Source organism: Chiloscyllium plagiosum, unplaced genomic scaffold (genome assembly GCF_037043375.1).
Source record: "Chiloscyllium plagiosum isolate Xiang-an unplaced genomic scaffold, Cpla_swu_hap1 HiC_scaffold_24, whole genome shotgun sequence".
Taxonomy (NCBI): Eukaryota; Metazoa; Chordata; class Chondrichthyes; order Orectolobiformes; family Hemiscylliidae; genus Chiloscyllium; species Chiloscyllium plagiosum.
In genome coordinates, this window is record NW_028270162.1 from 50312396 (window position 1) to 50336565 (window position 24170).

The following is a 24170-nucleotide window of genomic DNA, read 5'->3' on the forward strand; positions in this document are numbered from 1 at the left end:
CAAACAGCAGTGGACCCAAAACAGATCCTTATTTTACCCCACTAGTAATTGAACTCCAGGATGAATATTTCCCATCAACCACCACCCTCTGTCTTCTTTCAGCTAGCCAATTTCTGTTCCAAACCGTTAAATCACCCTCAATCCCAAGCCTCTGTATTTTGTATCATGGGAAACTTGATCAAACGCCTTACTGAAATCCATATACATCACATCAACCGCTTTACCCTCATCCACCTGTTTGATCACCTTCTCAAAGAACTCAATAAGGTTTGTGAGGCATGGCCTACTCTTCAGAAAACCATGTCGACTATCCCTAATCAACGTATTCCTCTCTGGGCGATTATAAATCCTCTCTCTTATAATCCTTTCCAACACTTTACTCACAACCGATGTAAGGCTCACAGGTCTATGATTACCAGGGTTGCCTCTACTCTCCTTCTGGAACAAGGGAACAACGTTTGCTAGCCTCCAGTCTTCTGGCACTATTCCTGCAGAAAATGACGACATAAAGATCAAAGCCAAAGTCTCGGCAATCTCCTCCCTGGCTTCCCAGAGAATCCTAGGCCCAGGGGACAGAGTATCTTACCACTGGCAATAGCAACATACTGGTAACATCCACAGCAAAGGGCACAATATTCAACAGTCTGCTTCTTATAAACAATTCAAAGACTGATCCGTAAGACTTGCTTTTCCCTAACTTATACCTTCATAGATTTGTCTCTAATTTCTAATTTGTGCATGTCTGTTCTTGCAAGACTATTCCATCTCATCTTTCTTCTCGTGGGAGCAGCACAGTGGCTCAGTGGTTAGCACTGTTGCCTCACAGCATCAGGAACCCAGGTTCAATCCCAGCCTTGGGCAACTGTCTGTGTGGAGATTGCACATTCTCCCAGTTTTTGCATGGGTTTCCTCTGGATGCTCCAGTTTCCTCCCACAATCCAAAGATGTGTAGGTTAGGTGAATTGGCTATGCTAAATTGCCCATAGTGTTTGGTGCATTAGTCAGGGTTAAAATGTAGAGGTTTGGGTGGGTTATTCTTCAGAGGGTTGGTGTGGACTTGTTGGGCCAAAGGGCCTGTTTCCAATACTGTAGGTAATCTAATCTTAGTAATTAATAAACGATCTCTTCATTAACTCAACTAAGCCTGGTTAAATTGGCTCCTTTTAAAAATTACAGGCAGTTCTTCCAGAATGTGATAGCTACATCCCTGTGCTACGCAAAAATCACGCTTTACAAATATCATGTAATGTGTTAGCAATGCGATGGTGCTTTAGCCAACTGATGTATTAAATATTCATGCTCTAGAAACAGTACTTCCTATTTGTCAGTTGTGTCACAGCAAATTTTGTTGATGAAATGCATGTTGTAGCAGAATGACCTGCAAGTTCATTTGGTCTGGGACCCTTTCAAATTAAGTCAGGATAAATGAAGAAAAGCTTATGCCCGAAACGTCGATGCTCCTGCTCCTCGGCTGCTACCTGACTGGCTGTGCTTTTCCAGCACCACATGTTTTGACTCTGATCTCCAGCATCTGCAGTCCCCCCTTTCTCCTAGTTTCGGGTAGGACCCTTCATTGAGTCCTGACGAAGGGTCCGACACAAAGCATTGACGCTCTTGCTCCTCTGATGCTGCTTGACCTGCTGTGCTTTTTCCAGCTTCACATATCAAACCATCCAGGACAAAGTGGCCCACTTGATTGGCAACTCATCTGCAAACATCCATTCTCTCCACCACTAATGTTCAGAAGTATCTACAAGATGCACTGTAAAAATTCACCAATGCTCCTTAGACAGCACCTCCAAATCTGTAATCAATATCATCTCAAAAGACAAAACCTTCAGAAACATGAGAACACCACAATCTGCAATTTCTCTTTTCAAGCCACTCACCATCCTGACTAAGAAATATATCACCTATCCTTTTGTGTCACTGGGTCAAAATCCTGGAAGCCCCCTCCCTAACAGCGTTGTGGATGTCCCAATTACAAATGGACTAAGGCACTTCAAGAAGGCAGCTTCTCACCATCTTTTCAAGGGCAGCTGGCCAAGCCAGAAAACCCCCACACGAATAAAATAAAAATGGTTTTTAAACATAGAGTTAGTTGTTTTGGTGTCGGTTCTGTGAAGGCAATGTTTCGAAGAGATCAGAGAAATATTTAGCACAGTGAAATCCAGCAGAAAGGCCTGTAATTAGTGAAGAGTCTGGGTTGTGACTGTGTGTGTAGACATTTTCAAGGTATCTGAATTGAAGAGATTTCGACTTTCCGAACTGAAAGCGGCAGCAGACATAGGAAGAAACTGTAAAGCTGTCTTAGGCCAAGGAAGAGAACGGAGAAAAGTCAGTTGAGTAAAAAAAATTAAAGAGTTGAAATAGGAAAGATATTTCCCTGGGATTGAGTGACTGCAAAAGCATAGTATTGGGAAACTGGTTGAAATTTGCTTATCTGTTTATGAGAAGATCTTTCTCAAGTGTCAAGTGTGCATATAGCTCTATTTTCTTATTCTTATGTGTGCTAACCTTGTTTTCTTTGTTAAAGAAACATTTTTTTTTTAAAACACTTGTTAACATTGTTAAAGAACACTTCCAGCAGTGCACATATGGTGAATTACTAACCAGCCCAGTAACCAACCGTGGATTGCAGATTGTCAAATGGGAATTCACAAAGGAGTCGAAAATCTGAAGGATGGAAAGTCTTAGCTCTTGGGAACAAACCAGAACAATGTTCAAGTATTAAAGAAAAAAGGCTCAAAGGAAGAAGAAATATAAAGTAAACAATATGCTTCCTTTGAAACAAAATTGGACATACTAAACCAATAGCTGGAAGTTAAATGGCAGACTGATGGTAATAGTGGGAATGCCAGAAGAATCCTGAAAAGGAGGCATCAGGAAAGAAAATGTGATTAAAACTGTAGCTGTTGTATGAAGGGAATATGGTTTCCTTAGAATCTACTAGGAAGAAAGATGATTTAGCAGAACAATGAAAAATCTTCCTTGACTATCAATAAAAAAGTATCTGACCAGTGGAGAGTCTTATTATTTTAAAGCCCTGATAACATGCTTGTAAATCACTTCTATACTTTCTCCAGAGGAATTATGTCTTCCTGTAATGTGGTAAACTCTAGCTGTGGCCTAGTCAGCCTCTTACATAGTTCCAGAATTGCATTCTAGCATTGTGATCAGTATCTCACCCAGTGAAGTTAAGCATTCCAGTATGCCTTCTTCCCACTTTATCTACTCACCCTGTCACATTCAAGGGCCTGTGGACATGCACTCCAATGTCTCTCGCTTCTTCTGACTCGCTCCATATCCAGTTGCTTTGTTTGCCCTCAGCAAATGCATAACCTAATTTCTTCAGATGGAATTGCACTTGCCACCTTTCTGCCTATTCAGTCAGTATGGATTTACGAAGGGGTAATCATGCTTGACTAATCTTCTGGAATTTTTTGAGGATGTAACTATGAAGATGGACGAGGGAAAGCCAGTGGATGTAATGTACCTGGACTTTCAAAAAGCCTTTGATAAGGTCCCACGTAGAAGATTAATGAGCAAAATTAGGGCACATGGTATTGGGGGCAAGGTACTGACTTGGATTGAAAATTGGCTGACTGACAGGAAGCAAAGAATAGTGATAAACGGGTCCCTTTCGCAATGGTAGGCAGTGACCAGTGGGGTACCACAAGGTTCGGTGCTGGGACCGCAGCTGTTTACAACATACATCAATGATATAGATGAAGTAATATTAGCAAATTTGCTGATGACACAAAGCTGGGTGGCAGGGTGAAATGTGAGGAGGATGTTATGAGAATACAAGGTGACTTGGACAGGCTAGGTGACTGGATGGATGCATGGCAGATGCAGTTTAATGTGGATAAATGTGTGATTATCCACTTTGGTGGCAAGAATAGAAAGGTAAATTACTATCTAAATTGAGTCAAGTTAGCTCAAGGGGAAGTACAACGAGATCTAGGTGTTCTTGTACATCAGTCAATGAAAGCAAACATGCAGGTACAGCAGGCAGTGAAGAAAGCTAATGGCGTGCTGGCCTTCATAACAAGAGGAATTGAGTATAGGAGCAAAGAGGTCCTTCTGCAGCTGTACAGGGCCCTGGTGAGACCGCACCTGGATACTGTGTGCAGTTTTGGTCTCCAAATTTGAGCAAGGACATTCTGGCTATTGAGGGAGTACAGGGTAGGTTCACAAGGTCAATTCCCGGAATGGCGGGACTATCATATGTTGAAAGATTGGAGCGACTGGGCTTGTATACATTTGAGTTTAGAAGGATGAGAGGGGATCTGATTGAGACGTATAAAATTATTAATGGATTGGACACTCTGGAGGCAGGAAGCATGTTTCTGCTAAAGGGTGAGTCCAGAACCAGAGGACACAGTTTAAGAATAAGGGGTAGGCCATTTAGAACAGAGTTGAGGAGAAACTTCTTCACCCAGAGTGTAGTGGATATAGGGAATGATCTGCCCCAGAAGGCAGTGGAGGCCAGGTTTCTGGATACTTTCAAGAAAGAGATGGATAGAGCTCTTAGAGATAACGGAATCAAGGGTTATGGGTATAAGACAGGAACAGGATACTGATTGTGGATGATCAGCCATGATCATAATGAATGGCGATTCTGGCTGGAAAGGCCAAATGGCCGACTCCTGCACTTACTGTCTATTCAACCATATCATTGCTATTGTCCTTGGGTCCACAGCTATACTCTTCATCATCACCTACATGGACATATGTCCCAATTGCAATTCTCACATTTAAATCTAAATCATTAATATTTACCACAAACAGCAAGGGACCCAAAACCTTGATTTCCATTCACAAAAGCACCCATCAATCATCACTCTTTGTTTTCTGTCACTAAGACATGTTTTGGATCCAACTCACCACAAAACACGGATTCCATCAGCCCAAGGTTCGGTGGCTTCAATGTCAGTTTTCTGCAGTGGTGGAGAATGTAGTTTGTGTCTTTTCTTTGACCTTGGGAACCCATGAGCTATGAACTGAACAATTTTAATTTTTTATCCCCAATACGTGGTCTCTGTTATAATACAGGTGTTGCAGTATGGCTACCTGAACACTTTTCACTGTCTTTTTTGGTAATTTATTGTCACTTTTGTTTTTACAATTCTATTCTAAAATTTTCTCATCCATCGGCCACGTGGGACCTGGTCAACTGTCTTACTAAAATCCACGTAGACAACATCCACTATACTCATCCACATCTTGTTGTTACTTTCTCAAAACGTTCTGTTTAGTTGGACACAATCTTCCCTTAACAAATCCATGCTGAGTATCCCAAAGCAACTTGCACCTTTCGAAGTAACAGTTAATCCGGTCTCTTAGTCTTGATTGTAATAGGTTACCCAACACCAAGGCGAAAGTGAGGACTGCGGATGAAGGGCTTTTGCCCAAAACATCGATTCTCCTACTCTTCGGATGCTGTGCTTTTCCAGCACCACACTCTTGGCCCAACACCAAACTGAGCAACCTAAAATTATTTGGTCTGTCCATCACATGTTTTTTGAATCTAGAACTAATGGGTAGAACTTAAAGTAAGTGACCTCCCAACCTAAGCAATGAGGATGGATTTCTTGTCCAAGAGTCATTAGCCTGCAATTCTGTTTCTCAGAGAAAAAAGAATATATTTAAAGGTTGAATTTGGACAGAAATTGATTTACAAATAAAAGGTTGTGGATGAGAATGTGGTGTTAAGGCCATAATCAGATCAGTCATGAAAATTTTCTACAAAGGAGAATTTTAAAAGTCAAGGACCAGGAGCCAATATGGATTAGTGACCACCCTGGAGCTGGGTCAACAAGAGTTGATGTCGTTTGGAGACTGCAGCAGTTTTGCACGATCTGACATTTTCAGAAGTGGACACAGTAAGGTACAGATAGCCAGCAATCAGAACTTTGTACGCAAAATGCTGGCATCTGTGAAATCCACCAGAGTCAGTTGCTATGGCATGCTGCATCCATTTTCTCTTGAAATTAAACACATCCAGGTAATGGAGCCATTGCATGGCATAAGGCACCATGAAGGGTGAATGGACAGGGAGACATGATTAGCTAAAACAAACCATAATATTAAAAATGGCTATATGAATAGGAAGGGGTTGGAGGGATATGGGCCAGGTGCTGGCAGATGGGACGAGATTGGGTTGGGATATCTGGTAGGTATGGACAGGTTGGACCGAAGGGTCTGTTTCCGTGCTATACATCCCTATGACTCGGTGACTCTGTAAGACAGATTTAGTAGTAGATCTAGGTCTGATAGAGGTAATATTTTTAAAAAGTAAGGTTCTGTAAAATAAGCAAACTGATCAGGTTAGGATCCAAAAGGATTGCTAGTAAAGAAAAGGGTACTTTACCTTCTCTCAAACTGGTAGCTACATTGCACAACCAACAGTTACTCACTAATTGTAGGTAACTAACTAGTCTATAAACAGATCCACACATAACATCAGGTAAGTCACAATATGACCATTTTGGGCACCACACATCTAAAGACTTGTTGGAAGGTTGCCATCCTGATGGTTTTCACCCCACAGATGCCCCACTGAACACTTCCAGCATTTGTTTTGTTTTGATCTCAGACTTCTTGCATTCATGTCATTTTGCTTTTGTACAGGTCCAAAGCACGCTCCACTGACAAAGTAATGACCTGGATGTCAACACAGATGGATGCAGGAACAGGAGAACAGATTGACAGCAACATGCTATAAAGTCAAAACTGCTGCATAAACAGAACAACAAAAACAAGTTGATGAATGCTTATAATATTGAATTTTAAACAATAATTACAAATTTGAGCAACAATTACAAAAACACAATTAGAAATGGTTTGCCATACCTCAGGGAATGCTGAGGCAAAGAATGTGAGAATGTTCCAGCTTCCTTATCCACCTGAAAATGTACAATCAGCAAAATGTTATGTCATGTTCCAGATCACTAAGTGAGTCCAAATTAATATGGCAACACATAAGTTTGGTCTTTGCCGGTATGGAGGCTCCAATTTCCATAACTTGGTAAACAAGGAATCATTCCCATTCTTATCACCTGCCATTGGCATATTTGGAAGGGAGGATTGCATTTTGATTTTCAGCCAGTCTATCTAGTTTATGAACACACCTTGTTTGGCAATCAACTCAAGGTAGGATTCAAAGCTAGAACTTCTCACTCATTGGCAATCACTAATGTTAACTTAACAGAAGATTACAGAAACAAAATCAGTCACGCAGCATTATCAGGACACAACTGGTACCTTTGTAATACCAAAGTGTGATTTTCAGGTCTGTTCATGATATGATTTGAAATTTTGGAGCGTGTCACGAGCTATGGAAAGCAAAACATCTCAGATTCAATCACTGAGCTATGCTAAGTTGAGGTAGCAATAGGGGTGCAATAATTGATTGCAATACCCCTGACCAAAACAACACTTAAATAATAATCAGTTTATATTTCCATGCTTAATCACTAAGTATTGGGAAATTATTTATGGGGGTTGTGTGGGGGGGGGGGGGGGGGGGGGGAAAGAGTGACAATTTATGGCTTGGAGATAATGATTCCTATGTATAAATAGGCTCTGGACACAAGGTGTGCAAAGAATGGCCTTCTAGGTGATGCAAAAGCAGGGTGTTTGCATAAAATGAATTAATATTTTAATTTGTTTTTCTTTTGACTTTTACTTAGACTGACACGTCCTCGTCTTGTCTCAAGAATTTTTAAAATTATTTTTTGTCATAAAGAATTCATCAATTTGCTTAAAATCACAACTGTAAATGTGTCTCTCTAAATTGAGACTATAACATCATAAGCTCTGAATAGCTAGATTGCTGCACTCGGGTTTCGGGGGATCAGTTCAGTCAAATAATTTTGGATGCACCATTTGAGAGGAAAGTTACTCTGAGGAGGATTAAAGCCAGCTTTGTATTTTGGCGACATGTTCTCTACTTTTAGCCTTCGGTTGGTACCTATCATATTTTTCTCAGAAAGGTTGTTGTCTTTGGTACTGTTTAAGATGTTTTATAACAACAGTGCACTGTTTCACAGCAAGTCCTCACTTCTAGAAAAGTGGGACACACCATCATTAACTTAAGGTACAGAAAGTCTGGGGGAAATGGATTCCTTAGGCTGGCTGCCAGCACACTCCTTAATACAGGTACAAGACGGAGGCAGACTTCATACACACACACTGTTGCTAGCAGAGTCAAAAGAAAGTGGAAAATCTGACATGATGGGATAGCGCAAGGTTCAAGCAGTGGGATGTTTGTCAATAAGGCTGGATAAAGTAGACACTTATCAAATCACAGTTGTGGCTGGAGATGGACAGTTATCCTCTTGAATCTCAGAGTCATTGCCTGCTTGAAACCCAGGAGGTGCTGTCACACCAAAGCCTAATGATTATGTTTTATTAGTTTAAAAATTCTTTGTTGCTCAGGCCTCTGAATTATTTATTAGTCACTAAGCAAGTTGGGTACAGGAACATGAGAGTAGCTGAAGTTGAGGTCAACGGATCAGTTTGCACTTGCTAGAACTTGCTGAGTCGCAGGATGATGTGCTCTCCTTGGTGTGTGAGGTAGTCTTGAATTCCTGCAGACAGATGGTTAAGAACATAGCATGAATAAAGAGAAAACATTTCTATTCAAGAGGCAGTGAGGGACAAAACAATCCAGTAATCAGAACGGTCACAAAAATAAATTTCCTGTTGATTGTGGGCTTGTTCACGCCTGAAGATGTTGTCAAAAGTACATACTTATTTAGATCCTCAAGCCTCGGCTTTACACAACCACATTAACTTGCTGGACGTCTTAATAGACTTGTTAAACAGAGATCCTGTCTGCCCTCACAGATGGCAATAAAGCTCCATGCCAGTCAGAGCATAGGATGCCCCTCTGGTCTCTTGCCTAGTATTTATTCCTCAAAAAAAAAACAGGTTATTTAGTCAATGTCACATTGCTGCTTGTAAGTTTGCTACGTGCAAATTGGCTGCTGCATTTCCTTCTCAGTGGTTGACTAAGTTTTAGAAATACTTTATTTGTAAAGTAACTTGTGAAATCCTGGGATCATGAAAAGTGTAATTTAAATAAGATTCTTTCTTGAAAGCAGTGTTCAGCTCTTCAAAGGGAATAAGAACTGCTAGGTATGCCTTTGAGCCATTTAAACCAGAATGATTCTGTGATGAATCCAGATCCATGCACATGAACTCTACCATAACAAGGACAATTAGAGTTGGGCCACTAATTATTAAGCTGGCTAGCGACATTCATATTCCATAAACAAACTTTTTTTGAAAAAGGTAAAAAAGGAAGCATAGCAAGAATTAGAGTTGCTGATTAGCAGTTCCTGCAGTAATGCATGAAAAGAATGGACTGCAACGCTTCGATCAATAAGCATCGAAGGGCTGCTCATGAACATATAGGGGTGACTGTCACCCTTCTCATTGTAGTGCAGTACCCTGGTAGGATTGCAAAATGATGGAACCCAGAGACTAAAATCCAGAATTCAAGATAGCGGTGGGCTAAGTTGCTTTCATAAAGTTTATTACCACAATTATGCATTTGAAAATGTATACACGCAATATGAATGTGCATTGTTGCACATGCCAGGTTTTCAAAAGTATTGGCACCTGTTCATTTCTGCATGTTTGTGTCATAAATTTAAAATTGAAAATTCCTCCACCACCGATGAAAATGCATACCTCTGCTCATACTCTTGGAAATGAAGGCACAATTGTATTAGAATGGTACCAGACTTATGGGCATTAAAATTGAGGACAGATTGCATACATTGGCTTGCATACACTAGTTTATTGTATAGGAAATTACCAGATGATGTTCCGATTGCCATTTTCTAAAATGGTAGAATTAATTTTATTTGACAGACACAGAGACTATTTCCTCCTGTGGAGGGATAAAGAACAAGCAGACATCATCTTCAGTCAAGCAAGACCATGCATAAGTGCTTTTTCCATGGAAAGAGTAGAATCATAAAATCCCTACAGTGCAGACAGAGAGCATTCAGCCAATTGACCCTCTGAACAGCATCCCACCCAGCCCCCCTAACCCTTCAATTTAACCTGCATATCCTGGACACTCTGGGTAATTTGGCATGGCCAATCCATCTAACCTGCTCATCTTTGGACTGTGGGAGTAACCAGGGCGTCTGGAGGAAACCCATGCAGGCACTGGGACGATGTCTGCATGCAGTTTACAAAGCCACCCAAGGTTGGAATCGAACCAGGGTCCCTAGTGCTGTGAGGCAGCAGGGCTAACCACTGAGTCACCATGCCACCCTAGTGGAATAATAATGGAAATTTGGAACTTTCTTTTCCAAGGAGGTGATACAATCATTGCTAGTTTTGAGCTTGAAACAGGTTTTTGTTAAGTACACAAATCAGTGATTTGGAGACAAGGTGTGCAATATCTTGCAGATCGTCTATGGTCTAACTGAATGTCAAAGTAGGCACAAAGGGGTCAAATGACAAATTCTTGTCCAAATGTTACCAGTACCAGACAAGTTTATCACTGGACTAAACCACACATTACTGCCCCCAATTACGTCTCACCTTGTTTAAGTGGGATATTATTTTCTGTGAGCAGACGCCAATAGTTTCTCGCGTTATCTTGTGCCCTTCGGTTGCATACTGAAGTCAAAAAAGGTCCCCACAGAGTCGGTCTGGTCTCAAAGCTAGAGGGTGCACAGGAAGGAAAAAAAATCTTTTTTCTCGCTGAAATCTAGGTATGAAGCACCATCAACTGAAAGATCCACTTCTGAAAGAGCAAAGACCCAAAAATCATCTGCACTTCTGCCCATATGGCATAGGTATAAATTAGGAGAGGAATTTAATACTTGAGCAGGCTACAGACACTCATCTGTGCAATTGTGAAGAATTGGGTGATGTAGCAGAGGATCTGGCAAGTTTTCCTTAAAGGACTGAGAGGGGATTGCATGGTTAGAGATGTCATGAACTGGATGAGATGGTAAAATAAGGCCAGAATTTCAAATCTCTAAAATAGACATTTAACCAATTTTTTTTAAAAACTTCTTTTACAACAAAACAATTGAATGTACCCATTAGCTGTCTTGAAGTCTCTTTTGGTTTAATTATCTTCTAATTCTGCTTCAATGTTTTAAACTGTTCAACAGAGCACTAAGCAAGAAATAACTGGAGCTTGTCAAAAAAACACGATGTAATAATCATGATAAACTTTAATCTCCATGTACACAGACTGCAGAAATCGCATTGGGAAATGTAGAATTTATAAAATTTGTCAACAGTTTCTTGAAGCAATACATTTTGGAACCATAAGACCACTAGATATAGGAGCAGAATTAGGCCCTTCACAATAAGGCACTCAATGGCTTGGTCTCCACTAGGAGGACAGACTAGGACCTGAGGGAATAGCCTCAGAACAAAGGGATAACCCTTCAGAACGAAGAAGAATAATTATTTCTTCAGCCACCGCGTGGTTAATCTGTGGACAGCTATGGAGGCCAAGTGAAGAAGTGTCTTTAAGACAGATAGATTCTTGATTGGTAAGGGGATCAAGGGTTATGGGCAGAAGCCAGGAGAAATGGTTTGACAAACCTATCAACCATGACCAAATGGCAGAGTAGACTTAATGGGCTGAATGGCCTAATTCTGCTCCTGTATCTTATGGTGAAATGCCACAACCTTATTCAAGAAAAGGAAAAGAGATAAAACCAGCAACAACTGAAAATTAGCTCAAGCACAAATGCTGGGAAAATGCTGAAACAATGCACTTAGGAAATTGTAGTAAATAGGAAAGTTCATGTGGTGCTACAAAACAGAAATGATGCTTGACAAATTTAAGGAAGTTGTTTGAGAATATTACTAGCTTGGTAGATAAAGGCAAGCCAGTATATGTAGATGACTTGGATGTCTGGAAGACTTTGATCAGGGCCAAGACTAAATGTGCTGAAGGAATAACACATTGGCATGTTGGAGGATTGGTTAACAGACAGGAAGGAAAGAATAGTGATGAACAGGGTAATTAGTGACGTGCCACAAGAATCAATGATGTGGCCTCAGTTATGTACAATTTACGTTAATATCTTGGATGAAGAGACTCAGAGTAATGTATCCAAATCTTTAATGGATTGGAATTATAATTTTACAAGTCTTCGATTGACCTAAGAAAGTCCTTTATACATGAAAACTGGTGGATAACAGTGAAGATATAATGAGATAATTGGATCAAGAGAGGAAAGCAGTAAGTGCTCACAGTAAGATCGGGTCTCAAATGAAGACAGCAATGTGTGGAGTTCTTCCTATTCTAGATATTACATTTCAATTCATAATTGTTTCGCACTGCAAAATGATTATATATATGGACAACATCATGCTAGAGATATTGTGATACGCTCAATTAGTAACTAAGATCTCACACAGTACCAACTTGGACCCAGGTTGAGCAGTAGAAATAAAGCTAAAAATGTACGAAGGGACTGCATGGAAGTCAAAATAGCAGATGTATATTAACATGGTTAAGAGTATCTTGCTCATGTTTTTAGTTGTTTCAAGGACAGTGATGTCATCTGCCATACAGACATATCTGGGGAGATTCATTATGATACGATCGATAGGTTGTTGGAATAGTGTGGCATTAATTGCAAGGGATATGAAATATAAAAGAGTAGGAAAATATATTGCAGTTATAGAGGGCCTTGGTCAGACCACATCTAGAGTGATGTGTACAATTCAAGTCTCATTTGTAAAAACAGACAACTGGATTAGTTTAGAGATGCACTTGCCTCACTGCTAGGGTGAGTGGCTTCAGCTGAAGGAAGGTTAAACCCATTGAGTTTAGAAGATTCTAAAATGATCTTATTTAAATCATTTAACATACTGAGATGACTCAAGAGAGTGGATTTTGAGAAGATGTTTCCCTTGTTAGAGAAATCAGAACTAGGGGACAGTTTAATAATGAGAGGGCTTGCTTTTAAGACAGAATGCAGAGAAATCTTTTGCCTGTGGAATTTTATTCCTCAGAAAATAGTGGGGGCTAAGTTTTTGAACTTATTCAGGGAGAATGAGGTAGATTTTGACAGAAGAGAGAGTCAAAGGTTATGGGAGGAGTGGTTAAGGTGAAGTGGAGTTGGGATAACACGATCACATCATATAATGAGAGTAGGGTCAAATAGCACACTTCTACTCCTAACAATACCAACAGAAAATTCAGGAGAAACATTTTAATCTAGAGATGATTTGGAGATGCCGGTACTGGACTGGGGTGTACAAAGTTAAAAATCACACAACACCAGGTTATAGTCCAACAGGGTTATTTGGAAGCATTAGCTTTCAAAGCGCTAATCCTTTAGCAGGTGGTTGTGGACTATAACCTGGTGTTGTGTGATTTTTAACTTAACCTAGAGAGTGGAACCTGCTCACCCAGGAAGTACTGAGGCAATTAATATTGATTTACTGAAAAAGGGGAAATTAAAAATGTGCAAAGAAAAGTTTAGGAGTTATCAAAGGAGTCAGGTGAGGTAGAACATGATCGAGCTAGTCAGAAGCAAGAACTTGTTTTGACAAATATCCGAGCTCCATGCTGCAAATATCATGCAGGAAAATGAAAATAAAAGGTATATTAAAAGCGATGATCTTACTTGAATTTTGCATCATTACTTCTTGCTTTATTCAAGACTGCTTGGAGAGACATCTTCTGAGATAGTGGCACCTTGGCTGTGCAAATAACAGTGCCATTCATGTCATTCACAGATAAACGAACAAAACCTTTCTGATTGTTCAAGTTAGGTTCAGTCCTGTGATCTGATCGCATCCACTTCAGGTCATCTGTTCGATAACAGAAGTAGTGTAATTCAGCAAAAATCGAAAGAACTGTAGATACTATAGATAAGAAACCAAAATAGATGTTGCTGGAAAAGCTAGGTAGGTCTGGCAGCATCTGCGAAGAGAAATCAGTTGTTAATTCTGAATTCTCTGCACAGATGCTGCCAGACCTGTTAAGCTTTCCAGCAACATCTGATTTTGTTGAAGAGTTATTCAGGTTGTACTGTGGAAATGTTAGCACAGAGGCCACTTTGTATAATAATCACACTTTAAAAACTCAAATGCTGCAGTTTCATACAGGTATTTTTCAGATCGCACCGTGAACGTCAGACTGATGCACAGTTAGTTCAATACAAACTGTAATGCACTAATGACTAACGTAGCACATCTGGATACATTTGACTTCATATGGCTCCATGCAAATATATGATTCTTAACTCACATTGGAATAATGCACTATTCCTCTTCTTTAAAACAAATATATAAATAAATAATAACTCTCATCATTAACTGTTTAAAGAAAATTAACAATTGACTTTATCGATTGCTTTCACATTAAAAGAGAAGGGGAGACAAATTATCAAAAGTAGAAGAGACAGTAAGAGGATAACAACCAAACCCAAAAGATGTAGGTCTGAAGTAAGGAATGTTTGGGGAAGGACAACGGTGTTTTGCCTGTGCATTTTCAGCAAAGGTTATCATTGCGTCCTGACGATGCGTGTGTGCTTTGGGGAGGGGGCCTGGAGGCAGAAAATTAAAATTGGTGACAGGTTTTGAGTTGGATGAACCATCTGAGGTATTGTGTCGTATAAGCCAGCTTAGAAGTTTTGTATTGGGTGCTAAGAGGATTTTCTTTTAATAAACCAGTTTGTTCTTGAACCAAACCCAGTTCCTGTGCAATTCTGTTTTCCATAAAATTATTAAGTCCAAACGCATTTGTAAGTCAAATGGGAACTGATTGCAATAGTTCTTTTTTTCCCTGTATTGTGTGTGCGCGCGTGCAAGTGAGCGAGCGAAAGAGAAAGAGAGAGAGAGAGAGAGTCTGTGAAGTCATTAAGATCATGCAGAATTTAAAAGTTGAATAAATAATGTTCCTGGTTCCTAAACCCAAGGAAGTTGGCTGCAGAGACTTTTTTTAAATTGACTTCATCAACACAGATTTGAGGAATTAATTTATTCAGTCGTTGGAGATGGATCTCGTTGGTTGGGCCAGCTTTCATTGCCAAACCCTAGTTGCCCTTCAGAAGTTGGTGGTGAGCAGTCTTCATGAACTGCTGCAGTCCACATGCTGTAAGTTGACCTTAGGGATAGAATTCCATGATTTTGATCCAGTGACACTGAAGGAAGAGCAACATATTTCCAAGTCAGCGTGGTGAGCGGCTTGCAGGGTAACTTGCAGGTGGTGAAATCCCCATGTATCTGCTGCACGTGTCCTTCTTGATGGAAGTATTTGTGGGTCTGGAAGGTGCTGTCTAAGATCTTTGGTGAATTTTGGCAGGACATCTTGTAGACAACACATACGGCTGCTATTGAGCATCAATGTTGGAGGAACGGATGTTTGTGGATGTGGTGTTAATCAGAGGCTTCTCTGACCTGAATGGTGTCAAGCTTCTTGATTGTTGTTGGTGCTGCACCCATCCGGCAAAGCTTATAATGCTTCCCTTTTAAAATTAAACTACTCTATCCAGACAAAAGGAAAAGGAGAATAATAGAACTGAACTAGCTCTGCAGTTTGATGAACATGCAGTTTTCCTACTGTCTGTGAGCCAAAGTTGTCATCTACAGCTCTTGCACACTTGTGTATCCTGGATATGCTGCTTTGCTCTTGCTTCACTGCATCACTGCATGGGCGGCACGGTGGCCCAGTGGTTAGCACTGCTGCCTCACAGCGCCAGAGATCCGGGTTCAATTCCCGACTCAGGCGACTGACTGTGTGGAGTTTGCACATTCTCCCCGTGTCTGCGTGGGTTTCCTCCGGGTGCTCCGGTTTCCTCCCACAGTCCAAAGATGTGCAGGTCAGGTGAATTGGCCCTGCCAAATTGCCCGTAGTGTTAGGTAAGGGGTAAATGTAGGGGTATGGGTGGGTTGCGCTTCGGCGGGGCGGTGTGGAGTTGTTGGGCCGAAGGGCCTGTTTCCACACTGTAACTAACCTAATCTAATCTAACTTGCTGTCTCTCCTTTGACTTAACTGAAAGCATGCCATTTGAGTAAATTAGCACCTTCAACTCTTGCCTTGTGACTTTATATATGCTGGCAGCTTTTGTGATTTTGGAAGTCTGTGCTTTCCAATCAAAGAATTTTGCTCTGCATTGTTTGCAGAGTTCCAAATCAGCTAACGTGGTAGCAGCTTCTCATCTGTTTCACTGTATTTGCACTTGCTGGCTTAATTTCTCAATCTCATGAAGCAATTATCAACAGGCTCACCCAATTCCTGCCTCAGGTTTGGGAGTTTTCACTCAGTGGATCAGGTGGCTTGATCTTTGACTGTAAATGCATGTTGAGTTTCTCAACATTTTGTCTAGGTTATTGCTGTCACCCTCATTGATATCTCTGTTATGATTAGATTACTTACAGCGTGGAAACAGGCCCTTCGGCCCAACAAGTCCACACCAACCCGCAACCCACCCAGACCCATTCCCCTACATTTACCCCTTCACCTAACACTACGGGCAATTTTAGCATAGCCAATTCACCTAACCTGCACATTTTTATTTGGACTGTGGGAGGAAACCATGCAGACACGGGGAGAACGTGCAAACTCCACACAGTCAGTCGCCTGAGGCAGGAACTGAACCTGGATCTCTGGTGCTGTGAGGCAGCAGTGCTAACCACTGTGCCACCTTGCCGCCCATTATTAAACAGATGTAATACTTTCTCTCCCAACCTCAATAGATGTAGCTGACTCTTTCACTGATACTCTTTATAAATGTCAATTGGTACTTTGTGTTCAAACTTTAGATTTCATCCGCCTCTCAATTTATTCTGAGATAGAGCTTAGCCATTGCCTCAGCAATGAATGTATTTCACATTTGCACTATTTTTTACCCCTTTCTGATATTAAGTCAGTTTGATTTTTAAATCTAATAGAGTATTTATTTTACTTATAATGCTTAGAGTTTACCAACAGACATCTATTGCTTCCATATTAATGTCTTGTTGTTTCTGAAAATTTTTTTTAAAAAATCAAACCTTTAAACTCACTTATTTGATAGGATTTCAATTCCCTGATCATACAGTGGACAGATACATTGTTAATTTAAAACACAGACTGTAGAGCAGCACTCAGCGATGTGGTCATAGAGTCAGAGATGAACAGCATGGAAACAGACCCTTCGGTCCAACCCATCCACGCCGACCAGATATCCCAACCCAATCTACTCCAACCTGCCAGCATCCAGTCCATATCCCTCCAAACCCTTCCTATTCATGTACCCATTCAGATGCCTTATAAATGTTGCAATTGTACCAGCTTCCACCACTTCCTCTGGCAGCTCATTCCATACAGGCACCACCCTCTGCGTGAAAATGCTATCCTTTAGGTCTCTTTTATATCTTTCCCCTCTCACCCTAAACCTATGCCCTCTAGTTCTCTACTTTGGATATTCATATAAACATGTGCAGGAACATATACCTTCTAAATCATACTGGATCAATAATAATGATGGGGCAAACGCTATTATTCTGTGGCAATGGAGGGCGAGAATCACTTCTCAAGCTCCCTCATCCCACCCATAGGTCCATATACAGTAATGGCAGCATACTGCCCTTTACCTCCAGCTCATTGACAGGTCACCTTAGTGATTCACCTTTCTTACCAGTTTTGTAAGAGCTTATCTTAGTGACAACCCATACTTTGCTTACCATTCTCATTGCTGCAGTTAATTTGGCCAATATCCAGGTAGGTTTTGTGATACAGGACAGGTAACAGTTGAGACAGTGCCATTGGATTCCGGAACATTCCCCGTTGGGCCTCAATCAGGAGTCTCGTTTTTCCTTTTAACCACCTTTCTTCATCTCCTCCAGCTAACAAAGCCTAAAGTAACGCATCATAATTGGTGATAACATGAATAGTATAATTCACAAGAGAGAATATACATTAGGTATCAGCTGTTCCTTACAGGATTTAGTGGGGCGTAATGACTGCTGAGGAGAACAGCAGGGTAAAGAGAGCACAGATTGATAACCAAATGAAATAAAGAACACAAACTGCTTTATAATTTCTGGCCCCTCTAGAACTTTCACTTCATTGTTCAGAATTTCTTGTACAAACCACAGGTACTAAGGTTTGACATTACGCACAGAATATTGGGTATTGTAGTGCTGAACAGAGTATTAACAAAACTAACTTGTTACTGTGAATTACGTGAGTCAATTCATAATCAAGATTACTAACTCTGGAATCTTCAGAAGCTACAATTTATCTCCGTGTACTTTAATAATCCATGGGAAAGAAAATTATAGGGACAGTTTAAGAAAAAAATTCAGAAACATTTTCTTTGAACATCTTGGTTGTTACAAAAGTATCTAAAATTAAAAGCAGTTTAACTTGACTGCCAGAAATCATGCAGCAACATATTGATACTTCTATTAACTATTCAATTTGTTTAGGAAGTCAAGATACCGCAAGAATGGAGACGACCGGGGTCTGGCGACAAAGGTGTTTGTGGATCATGTGAAGATATGTCCAGGCATGCGCCTAACCCTACTAACAGAACAAATACTATTCTAATCAGATGATGTGAAGTAGACCACAATCAACTTATTACTTTTGCTGAAGAGAACAACAGAACTGATTCAATGGGCATAAAACATTTAACCTACACATTTTCAGTTTATCAAAACAACAAAATACACTATACTGACAATTCTAACAACACTAAGATCATTATTCAAAATTTATTGTACCTCACATAACCTTAAACTGTTTATTTCCACACAGATGGAATGACAAGAACTGAATACAGGGTGTTGAACACATTTGCCTTCACATGAAACAGTCAGTCGACGTCTCCAACTGAAACACACTAATGCTGGGCCACAAGGAATGTTGTGGCTTAATATAAAGATGGGATGATGGACGGCCCACTTCACCGACTTCATGGAACCACACAGCATAGAAAAACGCTTTTCCAACCATCATATCTACACCAGGTCTTTCAAGTAGTTATTCATCAAGTTCCATTCCTTAGTCTTTCCCCACAGCCTTGCAAGTCTCTCCTTTTCAAATATATCAATACATTTTAAAGTTACCATTAAGATTGCTTTTCTACCCTTTCAGGCAGTGCACATCTGATCACAACAATAACTGTATTAAAAGTAGTTCTGTCCTGGGCTGTTCACCAATAATCTTAAATCTCTGTGCCCTCTAATTGTTGACCCTCCTGTCACCTGAAATAGCTTCTTCTTTCACTATTCTATCAAATTATTTCAAGTCTTTGAATCTTGTGCTGAAACACACGTCCACTCCTTAGCAAACTAAACATCCTTTTCAACTCAAAACTTGATTATTTGTGAAACAAGCAGTAGTCGGATTCAACCATCCTTTGTTGTCAGTCAATATTACAAATAACAGGTTTTCAATCAAAAAGCCAGACTTGCAAAGGGAGAATTTTCTGCCTCGATGAAATGGCAGCTGGAAAGCTTGGGATCTCAGTGAACCAGTTGCTGAGTACATAGCACATCTGGGATTTGGAATATTTAATTACAGAATAAATCTTGGTAAGATTTATAAGAAAATCCTTAGTTCACTGCACAAAGTGTGAGGATATGTATAGAAGAGATAAACTGATTTGCAGTGTTCACTCACATGTCACTGTGACTTCAAACAAAGAATGCTAAGATACTTGTTTAGATCTATCAGATTCAATAGGTGAAATGTTAAACCTATTCTATCCATCACAACAAGATCAAGTGTGAACTAGTACTTTACTTGATTCCAACGGTCCACTGCGTTCCCTCCTGCTTCCCATCCCCAAATTACAATACACATTGGGGTTACGTTCAGGGTACCCTATTCATTTATTAACAGTAGGAAGAGTGTTTCTAGGGATTTCCTCATTCTAATGGACTGCAGCCATTTGATTACAGTATCACTGGTAGACTCCTAGATAGCGAGAGCTGAAAATGTCAACGATCAAGTAGCCAGCTTTCTGTCAAGCGAGGGAACAAAAGGCAAATTAACATTTGGAGAGAGATAGTTTTGGGAAAACCAGTTGACATGAGGTAGCAAGAATGACTTGGTTAAGATAGAGCTAGCCATAATCAGCAGAAGTCCTGGCCAAAGACACGAGATATTTTGTCCACTAAAGAAGCAACACCAAACTAAGTTAAATAAATAGTTCAAAGTTTGTGCGAAGATTTGTAGCTCGGGTGCTCGTTGTTGTGGTTCTGTTCACCGAGCTGGAAGTTTTTGTTGCAAACGTTTCATCCCCTGGCATGGCGACATCATCAGTCCTTGGGAGCCTCCTGCGAAGCACTTCTTTGGTGTTTCCTGCAGTGTTTATAGTGGTCTGTCCCTGCCGCTTCCAGTTGTCAGTTTCAGCTGTCCGCTGTAGTGGTTGGTATATTGGGTCCAGGTCGATGTGTTTGTTGATGGAGTTTGTGGATGAATGCCATGCCTCTAGGAATTCCCTGGCTGTTCTCTGTCTGGCTTGCCCTATGATAGTAGTGTTGTCCCAGTCGAATTCATGTTGCTTGTTGTCTGCGTGTGTGGCTACTAAGGATAGCTGGTCGTGTCGTTTCGTGGCTAGTTGATGTTCATGTATGCGGATTGTTAGCTGTCTTCCTGTTTGTCCTATATAGTGTTTTGTGCAGTCCTTGCATGGTATTTTGTACACTACATTAGTTTTGCTCATGTTGGGTATCGGTTCCTTCGCTCTGGTGAGTTGTTGTCTGAGCGTGGCTGTTGGTTTGTGTGCCGTTATGAGTCCTAGGGGTCGCAGTAGTCTAGCTGTCAGTTCTGAGATGCTCCTGATGTATGGTAGTGTGGCTAGTCCTTTTGGTTGTGGTATGTCCTCGTTCCGTGGTCTTTCTCTTAGGCATCTGTTGATGAAGTTGCGCGGGTATCCGTTTTTGGCGTTCCTTTTCTTCTTTTTGCAGTTCTGGTGTACTGCAGTGTGTTGTGGCCCTTTTGAATAGTGTCCTGATGCAGCTTCGTTTGTGTGTGTTGGGGTGGTTACTTTCATAGTTTAGGACTTGGTCTGTGTGTGTGGCTTTCCTGTATACTCTTGTAGTGAATTCTCCGTCTGGTGTTCTCTGTACCATCACGTCTAGGAATGGGAGTTGGCTATCCTTTTCTTCCTCTCTAGTGAATCGGATTCCTGTGAGTGTGGCGTTGATGATCCGGTGTGTTTTTTCTATTTCCGTGATTTTAATGTTTACAAACGTGTCATCGACATATCTGACCCAGAGTTTGGGTTGAATTTGTGGTAGGACTGTTTGTTCTAACCTTTGCATAACTGCCTCTGCTATGAGTCCCGAGATTGGTGAGCCCATGGGTGTTCCGTTGATTTGTTCGTATACCTGGTTGTTGAATGTGAAGTGTGTTGTGAGGCACAAGTCCAGTAGTTTAAGTATGCCGTCTTTGTTGATAGGTTCAGCGTCCTGTTTTCTGTTCTGTATGTCCAGTAGGTTGGCTATTGTTTCTCTGGCTAGGGTTTTGTCAATCAAAGTGAACAGTGCCGTCACGTCGAATGATATCATGGTTTCTTCTTTGTCTATGTGTATATTTCTGATGATGTCCAAGAATTCCTGTGTTGATTGTATAGAGTGTTTGGATCCGCTGACCAGGTGTTTCAGTTTCTGTTGTAGTTCTTTGGCCAGTTTGTATGATGGTGTCCCTGGCAGTGATACTATGGGTCTGAGTGGGATGTCTGGTTTGTGCACTTTAGGTAATCCATAGAATCTGGGGGTGTTGTTGCTTTCAGGTTTCATTCTTTGTAGGTCAGCTCTGGTTATCTGTCCGTTTTTTTGTAGATTCCTTAGTGTGTTTTTTATCCTATTGGTGAGCTGTGGTGTGGGGTCAAATTCCTTCATTTGGTAGGTGTTGATATCTGCAAGTAGTTGTTGTGCTTTTTGGATGTAATCAGATTTATCTAGGATGACCGTCATTCTGCCTTTATCTGCTGGTAGTATGATTATGTTCTTATCGTTTCTTAGTGAGTTCAGTGCTTCCCTCTCCTTGGTGTTGAGGTTATGTGTTTGTCTTTTCCTTATTATCATAGGTACGAAACTATGAAAGTAACCACCCCAACACACACAAACGAAGCTGCATCAGGACACCATTCAAAAGGGCCACAACACACTGCAGTACACCAGAACTGCAAAAGAAGAAGAGGAACACCTATACAAGGTATTCGCCAAAAACGGATACCCGCGCAACTTCATCAACAGATGCCTAAGAGAAAGACCACGGAACGAGGACATACCACAACCAAAAGGACTAGCCACACTACCATACATCAGGAGCATCTCAGAACTGACAGCCAGACTACTGCGACCCCTAGGACTCATAACGGCACACAAACCAACAGCCACGCTCAGACAACAACTCACCAGAACGAAGGACCCGATACCCAACATGAGCAAAACTAATGTAGTGTACAAAATCCCATGCAAGGACTGCATAAAACACTATATAGGACAAACAGGAAGACAGCTAACAATCCGCATACATGAACATCAACTAGCCACGAAACGACACGACCAGCTATCCTTAGTAGCCACACACGCAGACAACAAGCAACATGAATTCGACTGGGACAACACTACTATCATAGGGCAAGCCAGACAGAGAACAGCCAGGGAATTCCTAGAGGCATGGCATTCATCCACAAACTCCATCAACAAACACATCGACCTGGACCCAATATACCAACCACTACAGCGGACAGCTGAAACTGACAACCGGAAGCGGCAGGGACAGACCACTATAAACACCGGAGGAAACATCAAAGAAGTGCTTCGCAGGAGGCTCCCAAGCACTGATGATGTCGCCTAGCCAGGGGATGAAACGTTTGCAACAAAAACTTCCAGCTCGGCGAACAGAACCACAATAAATAAATAGTGTGAAGATTTGTATTGGTTCAATGTGCATTTCAGAAAAACAGAGCAGAACAACAGTTATACAGGAAATAATGATATCACTTCACGTGAGAGGTTCTGTTAACAAGAGGTCCTAGTAAAATGGCTTTAGATCTTACTGCAGTGATGCTAGGTATTGGCCAGGCAACATGAACTAATCATATGGGTCACAATGGAGAAACTAGTGACAGAAGCCAAGTCAGGTTTTAACTGAGACTCAAAATCTGTTAAAACCTGTAAGCAGAGGCATATCACCAGGTGATGCGAGTCCATTCGATGTCTCAAGGAGTTTGCTGCTCACAAAGAAAATGCGTTGAAAAGAAGCTAGGGCTTTAAATACAGGATTGCGATTAACTAACACACTACTATTTATGTAGCATCTTTAATGTAGGTAACACTTTTTAGGCATTTCATGGAAACTTTGTAAAGCAAAATATGATACTATGCTAAGGAGATATTAAGGTAGGTGACCAAAAGCTTGGTCAAAGAGATAGGTTTAAAACAAGATCTTAAAAAGGTCGGGGGGGGGGGGGGGGGGAAGCAATAAAAAAGGTAGTAGTGAGGCAGAAAATGAAAAAAAGTTCAGAGCTTGGAGAGTTGACAACTGAAGGAGTAGCTACCGATGGTGGAGCAATTAAAGTTAGAGAAATAAAACAAAGCACTGCAGATATAATAAAATACCGCGGATGCCGGAAATCTGAAATAAACAAACAGATAGTACTGGAGAAACTCAGCAAATTTGGCAGCATTTGTGTTGAGAAAACAGAGTTGATGTCCAGTGATAGTAGCTGTGATAGTCTCCAGTTGCCTGTCACTTCAACAAACCTTTGTGTGCCCTGACAACACTTCTGTCTCAGGCCTGCTGCAGTGCCCCAGTGGTTCTCAATGCAAGCTAAAGGAACAACATTTTATCTTCCAGCTGGGGACATTACAGTCTTCAGGACTCATTATTGAGTTTAACAATTTTAGAGCGTGAACACCTCCTTCCATCTCTACTAGCCACTACCGTGCCCCAGATCATGTGATGAAATGGGTTGTTTTCAGTATAGCCAACCATTTCACCTATTTATTGGTCACATTATCACCTATCCCAGCTATCATTTCTGAAGAAAAGGTAGACTTGAAACGTTAATATTGTTTTCTTTTCACAGATGCTGCTGCGAGACCTGCTCAGTTTCTCCAGAAATTTCTGTTCTTGCTTATTTCTGAATGAAAGCAGCATAGACATTCTCAAACATTAAAGGGATAAGGAGAGGCGACGGAAGGAT

General features: G+C 40.9%; 1 protein-coding gene across 2 annotated transcripts in view; it reads right to left on the reverse strand.

The window, feature by feature from the left end:
- Positions 1 to 6768: 6768 nt before the first annotated feature.
- Positions 6769 to 24170, reverse strand: part of LOC122562793 (transcobalamin-2-like) — a 58035-nt gene continuing 40633 nt past the window's right edge. For both annotated transcript variants that reach the window (XM_043715986.2, XM_043715987.2), the window contains exons 7-10: positions 17683 to 17854; positions 13638 to 13824; positions 10573 to 10694; positions 6769 to 8597 (exon numbers count right to left, since the gene is read on the reverse strand). In XM_043715986.2, the coding sequence (XP_043571921.2) occupies positions 8536 to 8597; positions 10573 to 10694; positions 13638 to 13824; positions 17683 to 17854 (543 nt within the window). In that variant the 3' untranslated portion in view covers positions 6769 to 8535. The remainder of the gene's footprint in view (positions 8598 to 10572; positions 10695 to 13637; positions 13825 to 17682; positions 17855 to 24170) is intronic.